Source organism: Otolemur garnettii, unplaced genomic scaffold, assembly GCF_000181295.1.
Source record: "Otolemur garnettii isolate 467f Iridium unplaced genomic scaffold, OtoGar3 scaffold00020, whole genome shotgun sequence".
Classification (NCBI taxonomy): domain Eukaryota; kingdom Metazoa; phylum Chordata; class Mammalia; order Primates; family Galagidae; genus Otolemur; species Otolemur garnettii.
In genome coordinates, this window is record NW_003852415.1 from 1,613,951 (window position 1) to 1,622,489 (window position 8,539).

The 8,539-nt window shown below is 40.6% G+C and overlaps 1 protein-coding gene across 1 annotated transcript in view; it reads right to left on the reverse strand.

Annotated features, from left to right (window-relative positions):
- The window catches only part of MLH3 (mutL homolog 3), a 41,417-nt gene that overhangs the window by 3,728 nt on the left and 29,150 nt on the right, over positions 1 to 8,539 (reverse strand). Inside the window, exons 9-10 of the mRNA XM_023511489.1 lie at positions 1,919 to 1,942; positions 1,740 to 1,818 (exon numbers count right to left, since the gene is read on the reverse strand). Of these exons, the coding sequence (XP_023367257.1) occupies positions 1,740 to 1,818; positions 1,919 to 1,942 (103 nt within the window). The remainder of the gene's footprint in view (positions 1 to 1,739; positions 1,819 to 1,918; positions 1,943 to 8,539) is intronic.

The following is an 8,539-nucleotide window of genomic DNA, read 5'->3' on the forward strand; positions in this document are numbered from 1 at the left end:
GAGGAAGAAGGACTTAAAGAGGAGCCAAAATGGACTTGGGGAACCAAGTGCCCTCAAGGACTCAACTAACGGCAAGAACAAGGGAGGTGGCGTAGAGACAGATGAATGCAGACAGACATAAGATACATTTTGAGGGTAGGAAGATGAAATTTGGTGTTGGGATAGGCATGATGAGTAAAGACAGCATAAAGTGGCAAAGTATCCAATGATATCTGCAGGACATAGAGTAATGACAGACTATGGTTGCTAAGCCAGGAAAAACAGGAAGTGAACCAAGAAGTCACACCTGTTATCCTAGCACTTTGGGAGGCTGAGGTGGGTTGACTGCAGGAGTTTAAGCTCAGCCTGAGCAAGAGCGAGACCCTGTCTCTACTAAAAGATAGAAAACTAGGCAGGCGTTGTGGCAGGTACATATAGTCCCAGCTACTTGGGAGGCTGAGACAAGAGGATCTTTTAAGCCCAAGAGTTTGAGGTTGCTGTGAGCTGTGACACCATGGCATTCCACCCAGGGTTACAGAGTGAAAGTCTTATCTCAAAAAAAAAAAAAAAGAAAGAAAGAAAAGAAAAGAAAAAGAAGCAAGGAGAAGGTTGATGGGGAAAGATAAAAAGGGGAGGAGAGTCAGTGTGTTGGGGACCCCACTGTGGTCAAATGATAGCTGCAAGGGATTCTGTAGCTGTCATGATCCCTAGAGTAAGTTCCTCTAATACCACTTTCTTTTTCTTTTCTTTTTTGTTTTTGTTTTTGAGACATAGTCTCACTTTGTCACCCCTGGTAGAGTGCTGTGGCATCACAGATCACAGCAACCTCAGACTCTTGGGCTCAAGCAATCCTCTTACCTCAGCCTCCCAAGTAGCTGGGACTACAGGCATCCACCACAGAGCCTAGCTATTATTAGTGACGGGGGTCTCGCTCTAGCTCAGGCTGGTCTTGAACTTGTGAACTGAGGTGACCAGCCTTGGCCTCCTAGAGTGCTGAGATTTCTATATGCTATCATGTTACCTTACTCAGGAGCCCCTGATGACACTAATGCCTTCTGTATCAAATCTAAAGTCTTTTTTTATACGCTTCTAGGCTTCTGTTCTTTCTTACCAGCCTAATTTCTTGATACTCTGCTGCTTCTCATATAACTAATTTGTTTCTGCCTCTGTATCCCTGCACAGGCCATTTCTTCTCCCTGCAGTGAATTCCCCCTTCCATGTTCCTCAGCTCATTCAAAACTCTAGGAAAATGTATCTCCTCTAGTAGTTACTCTCCATTCCTATCAGTCAGTTGCATTATAGTATGTTAGTATTTTGCTTTGTAAAAAAGTAACTTTTTAGGGTTCATTGTTATGTGTATTCAGTTCTTGATCTAAATTTTTTTTTTGAGACAGAGTCTAACTATGTCACCCTTGGTAAAGTGCTATGGCGTCACAGCTCACAACAACCTCAAACTCTTGGGCTTATGCAATTCTCTTGCCCCAGCCTCCCAAGCAGCAGGGACCCACCATAATGCCGGCTATTTTTTTGTTGTAGTTGTCATTGTTGTTTAGAAGGCCCTGGGCCAAGTTCGAACCTGCCAGCCCCATGTATGTGGCTGGCGCCCTAACCACTGAGCAACAGCGCAGAGCCTCTTGATCTAAATTATACTCTCCAAGAGGCGAGTAGTAAATGTGCCTTCTGCCCTTTCCTAGTCACTGTTCCACTGCCAGCGCTTAGCATGCAGAGGCACTCAGTGGTTGGTGTGTTGAGGGTCTTACCATGGCAGGCTTGGGATGCCAACACCTTCTGGACAGTCAGTGGCAACGTCCCTTGGATGCCTCCTGTGGTCTGGAGTAGCTGATGCATAAACACATTATCAGCAGGAAAAGGAATGGACAATGAGGGCTTTTATGTGTGGTACTTCCATGTAAAACCCCACAATAATGGAAAAGCTTACCTCCACTTGTTCTCGAATAAATTCCTACAAAGCAAAAAGGAAAACAGAAAGTGATCTACTTTAAGTTGAACTTGCCTTTGACAGTTTACAAAATATCCCAATTTTCTTCATTAAAATATGCCTCCTGAAGGAGGAAGTTCCAGCAATACAGTGCTTGGGTACAAATTTATTTGTTGTAAGGCACTTTGAATATGAAATACCAAGACAAATGAATGTAATTCTTATTAAATATAGAATATATTTAGCTATTGAGATTTCCTCAGAGATTGCTAATCTTCTAGTGAGGTTATATAACTGGTGAGTAGCGCTGATGATTCAACGCATTCAAAACATGAGGAAGGCTTCTTGCCATCTGCTTGTATGTATAATCTTAGCCAGAACAAGTATAATATTACACACAAACTGAGAATAAACACACGACAATCACCAACATAACTGTGCACTCAGTATGACACTTGCTTAAATATCATCAACATAAGTGGTCACTTTAGTTCCCACAGGCTTTTTTTGGACAATTCCTCTCAGGTCCAAAAGCTTATTTTCCAAGGCATTTTGTTGAGAAGTTTCTCCTTCCTTGAATGTCTCTGTTCCTGGGGTAATCTTTTCAATAGTTATATCTCTGTAGATATTAATATTAACAAAAGAACTTTAAATAAATTTAAAGCAGATACTATCTTATGCTACCAATTTGTTTAACCTCTGGAGTAAAAAACTGTTTGAAATATAGTATGTTTAATGATTTCTTCATAGGAAAACACAGGACCTCTTTATTCTTGGAAATGGCTATATATAAATCAGCTTCCCAAGATTATAACACAGAAGAGTATCTTTTTCAACCAGACTCAGAAACTGTCTGCCCTCTCTCATTTACACTCTAGTCTGCTATGCTTATACAGCAGTTACCAAGAGCTAAATAGTAAATACAGTGAATTTTAAGTCACATATTTTTCTTTCTTTCTTTTTTTTTTTTTTTTTTTGAGACAGAGCCTCAAGCTATACCCCTGGGTAGACTGCTGTGGCATCACAGCTCACAGCAACCTCCAACTCCTGGGCTCAAGCAAGTCTCCTCCCTCTGCCTCCCAAGTAGCTGGGACCACAGGCGCCCACCGCAACGCCCGGCTATTTTTTGGTTGCAGCTGTCATTGTTGTTTTGGCGGGCCTGGGCTGGATTGAAACCCGCCACCTTAGGTATATGTGGCTGGCGCCTTAGACACTTGAGCCACAGGCGCCGAGCCAGTCACATATTTTTCCAAACAAACTTAAACAGAAAAATGTCTCATAGTACCCAGTAACAAAGCTTAATGTGGATGAAGAATAAACCTGATTTTTCTGCTGTTCTCCCTGATGTTTATGTATCTGGGCTGATAAAACGTCTTCAGTTTGTAAGCCGGTATGGGGAGATGGGTCACATTCTCAGGTCATTTCATATTTCAATGGTTTAAACAGGGCGCAGTGGCTCATGCCTATAATCCTAGCACTCTGGCAGGCTGAGGCTGGCAGATCACTTCAGCTCAGGAGTTTGAGACAAGCTTGACTGAGCGAGAGTAAGACCCCATCTCTACTAAAAATAGAAAAACTAGCCAGGCATTTTATAGGCAGATGCCTATAGCTTCAGCTACTAGGGAGGCTGAGGCAAGAGATTCACTTGAGCCTAGGAGTTTGAGGTTGCTGTGAGCTATGATGCCATAACACTCTACCCAGGGTGACAAAGTGAGACTATCTCAAAAAAACTTTTTTTTCAATGGTTTAATTAATGCTGGATAATTTAAATAATATTAAAAAGGCTAGAAGACAGAACTTTATAGGATATATTAGTAATCTTTCCACTGCTAGGTTCATGTAGCTATCGTCTCAAAACACCAGAACTGTTCCAGCTTCTTCCAGAATCAAACAAAATCTCTCCTGATCAGCCTGGCTTAGCATAATCAAGATTTTCTGAAACCATAAGCTTTGTTTTAACTTGAAGTAAACTCCTTAATAGTAGTCTTTGAAGTTCCTTCAGGAAAAGTTTTTCTTATAATTTTCTGGTTAAATATTTAGGGATTCAATTACAATGAAAGACTCTAACAGATCCTATCATTTGGATTTAGGACAATTTGGAGCAGGGGTCTTTTGAGAAAATAAAGCCGTGATGAAGAAAGAGTTCTGCTGGAAACAAAGCAAAGGCTGTCAGATCCAAAGGCAATTCTGGAAAATGTGAAGTGAAGGTGACCCAAGAGCTGGCACTGCTGGCTGCCTCTTCCTCTCAAATGTCTTCTCACCCTTCGCCTACAAGCATGCTTAGGTCTCTTCCATCTTAAAACAAGCAAAAATCCTTCCTCACCCTGTGTCCTGCCTGCACTTCCCAGCCACCCCTAACCTTTAGCTATCGCCCTATCTATATCTTCCCTGTGCAGCTGAATTCCTGAAAGGCTGCTCAGCTTCGCCTCCTCTCACTTTGCAGCCTCCTGACCTACTGTTCCCAGTCATCTGCCCCACCTCATCCCCAGGAAGTGATTCCTCAGGATAACCAATGCCTTCATGACAGCCAAATCCAATTTTTCAGGCTCTACTTTATGGCCATTGTCGACTATTCATTTCTTGCTTTAAATTTCTCTTGTTTTGGCAATACTACTTTATCCTGGTTTCCCTCCTCCCTCTCTGACCAAATATTTTCAATCATCCTTACAGTTTCCTCTCAGCAGCAGCTTTCCAGGCCTTTGCCAAAACATATGCACCCAGAAGGCCGGCATTCCACGGTTCCACCCTTTGCTCTCTTCCTTTACTTTTTTCCTCTTATTTATTTATTCATTTATTTTTTATATATTTTTTATTGTTGGGGATTCATTGAAGGTACAAGAAACCAGGTTACACTGATTGCACTTGTTAGGTAAAGTCCCTCTTATAACTGTGTCTTGCCCTCAAATGTATGTTATTTATTCATTATTTTGGCAGGTGAAGTGTGAGTGGATTCCAGCTTTTTTTTGAGACAGAGTCTTACTCTGTTGCTCTGGGTAGAGCGCCATGCATTAGCATAGCTCATAGCAACCTCAGACTCCTGGGTTTAAGCGATCCTGCTACCTCAACCTCCCATATAGCTAAGACTACAGGTGCCTGCCACCATGCCTGGCTAAATTTTCTATTTTTAGTACAGATGAGGTCTTGCTTTTGAACTCCCAAGCTCAAAAGATCCTCCGCCTCAGCCTCCTAGAGTGTTAGAATTACAGGTGTGAGCTACCACCGGCAGCTTCCTTCTCTAGTGTTTGATGTTACTCTTAACTCTCAAATAGGTATGTACAGCCCATACCTAGCCCAGATTGATTTCTTTTCCCAGGGCTAGATCTGTAAGCTGTCTATCCACTGGACCTCCCTATCTGAAGCACATCCAGTGTATTTAATCCCACTCATAATCTAACTCCCAGCCAGCTATGCTGCTTCTCCTCCTTCCTTTCTCTCTCTTTCCTTCCAATCATCCAAGCCCCAACCCTCAGAGTCACTATTGCTTATCTTTTCTCCTTTAGTCCTTTTATTTATTTATATATTTTTAAAATTTTATGAGACAGAGTCTCATTTTGTTGCCTCCCTGTAGAGTGCGATGCCATCACAGCTCACAGCAACCCAAACTCTTGGGCTCAAGTGATTCTCTTTTCTTAGCCTTTCAAATAACTAGGACTACAGGTGCCTGTCATAATGCCTGGCTATCTTTAGAGATGGGGTCTCACTATACCTCAGGTTGGTCTTAAACCTGTGAGCTCAGGCAATCTACCTGCCTTGGTCTCCCAGAGTGCTAGGATTACAGGCGTGAGCCATTGCACCCAGCCCACCTTTAGTCCTTTTACTGTGTTTCCCCAAAAATAAGACACTGTCTTATATTTATTTTTTCTCAAGAAGACACACTAGGGCTTATTTTTAAGGGATTTTTTTTTCACAGTTTTTGGCCAGGGCTGGGTTTGAACCCACCACCTCCGGCATATGGGGCTGGCACCTTACTCCTTTGAGCCACAGGCACCACCTGGGATGTCTTATTTTTATTAAGTATAATACAATAATCTACACTTATTCAAATACAGTTAAGTCATCTTCTTCTGGAACCTGAAAGGGGGAGCCAACCTAGTTGGTGGGGCTGGCACTAGTGATGTGTGAACTCCTTTCCCCTAGCTGTTCGCACGTGTGCAATAGGATGCCTCCGACCACAGTTACCACACACACACCCGCACAAGTGCAAATGGCTCAGAGAAAGGAGCTGTGGCAGATAAAAGGTATTCCAGTCTTCCTTACTGCTCCACGCCAAAATGACGCATAGCCATGTATCTGCATAGCCACACCCATCACTAGGTCTTATTATGGGGTAGGGCTTATATTTAACAAATGCATAGAAATCTTGCTAGGGCTTATTTTTGGCGTAGGTCTTATTTTGGGGGAAAACACAGTATATTCTATTGCTCATCAGGTCCTCTTGATTCTGTCTCCCAAATTATGTCTGAAATATGTCCCTCCCACTACTATTATGTCCCAAATATGTGATCATTCCCACTACCACTGACTTAATCAAATCCTCATCGTCTCTTATTTGAACCACTGCAATAACCTTTCAACTGCTCACCCTGCCTCAAATCTTTCCCATATCAATCTATCCCACTTTGTTGTCAACACTAAGTCCTAATTAAAAAGAAAAAAGAAAAAAATATATCCCACAAGTATCCACTAAATCTATCTTCTAATTTTTATTTTAAATATCACTAAAGTACTTCAGACTTGTAGACAAATGATAGACTGAGTTGACGTGGATTTGCCTGTGTTCAAGATAGAGAGAGCTAGAGATAAAGAAGGAGTAGAAATAATACTGAAAAACAGCAGGACATGTGAAAAAAGAGTAGAGAATTAGCCAGGCATTGTAACCAGTGCCTGTAATCCCAGCTACTTTGGAGGCTGAGGCAGGAGGATTGCTTGAACTTAGGATTTTAAGGTTGCTGTGAGCTAGGCTGATGCCATAGCACATAGCACTCTAGCTTGGGAAACCGAGTGAGACTCTGTCTCAGAAAAAGAAAAGAAAACAACAGACAGGGAGATTTGGGGAAAAAAACAAAACTACTGGAAATAAAAAACTCAGTGAATAAGTTAAACATAATTAAATAGGAGATGAAGAGAGTTTAATTTACTAAAAAATAAATGAGGAAAAATTCTCTGAATGGATCACAGAGAGATAAGGCAATGGGAAATATGAAAGACGTGGAGAATAAAAAGATAAGGTCCAGTAGACATCTGACAGGAGTTCCAGGAGAAAGAGACAGAAAGTGGGAAGAAGCATTGTTTGAGGTGGTAATAAGTGTATAATTTCCAGATTGAAGAAACACGAGGAGTCTTAAGAAGGAAATGAAAATAAATCCATACAAAGATTCATTACAGGGAAATTGCAGAATACCAAAGGCAAAGCAAGAAGTCTTAAGAGTGACCATCCAGAAAATCAGAGTACAATAATGATAATTAGACTGACAATGAACTTCAATGGCTAAAATAGAACATCAAAAGTAATAGGATATTTTCAAAACGCTATGAGATAACTGGCAATGTGAAATTCTATTTTTAACTAGACAATTAGGCAAGTGTGAAGGCAAAGTAAAGACTTTTTAAAAGATAGTTTATTATTCATGGACTCATAATAAAAGAACTTTTAGAATGACTATGTGGGATTAAAAACAAGGTAGAATTAAAACACTAGACAACAACATGGAAGATGGGAGGGGAGTGAAAGGAGATACATGATTGTATGGTCTAGGAAGAGGATAGACAGAGAAATGAATATAACTTCTAAACCAACAGAGGAAAGAAAAGGAGAAATAAAAGAGACTGTAAGATAAAGAAAACTAGTAAGGAGGGAAAGGCAACAAAGAGAAATTAAATTATATTTTTTGTAAAAAAAAGAAACAAATAATCTAAGTTAAATTAATGGTCCTCTCTAACACCTCCAGTGCCATATCTCAGCAGCAGCTTTCCAAAGCTTTACCAAAACATCTATGTAATCATATTTAAAATGCAATCTGAAATGTATCTTACTCTCCTGCTTAAACTCTTCATTGGCTGCCTATAGGATGAAATGCAACCTACTTAGCAGAATGTGCTAAATTCCTTTATGATTTGCCTGGACAACCCATCTAGCCTTATCTAGTCCCTCTATTACCCCACAAGGAAGGGGCGAGGGGCACCACCTGTCACACAGTTGAAAATCACATGTGACTTTTGCCTCCCCCAAAATGTAACTAATGATAGCCTGCTGTTGGTCAGAAGCCTTATCGATAATGTAAACAGTTGATTAACACAAAGTTTCTATGTTAGATGTATATGTGGTATTCTTACAATAAAGTAAGCTAAAGAAAAGAAAATGTTAAGAAAATCATAAGAAGGAAAAAATATATATACTATTCATTAAATGGAAATATATCAATCATCGTAAAGGTCTTTATCCTTGTCATTTTCACATGGAGTAGGATGAGGATAAGAGGCGTTAGTCTTGCTGTCTCAGGGGTAGCAGAGGCAGAAGAAAATCCACACATACGTGGACAGTTCAAACCATGTTGTTCAAGGGTCACCTGTACATCTTAATTCAAGCTATATCTATTTTTTTTTGTATCCTTTTTTTTTTTT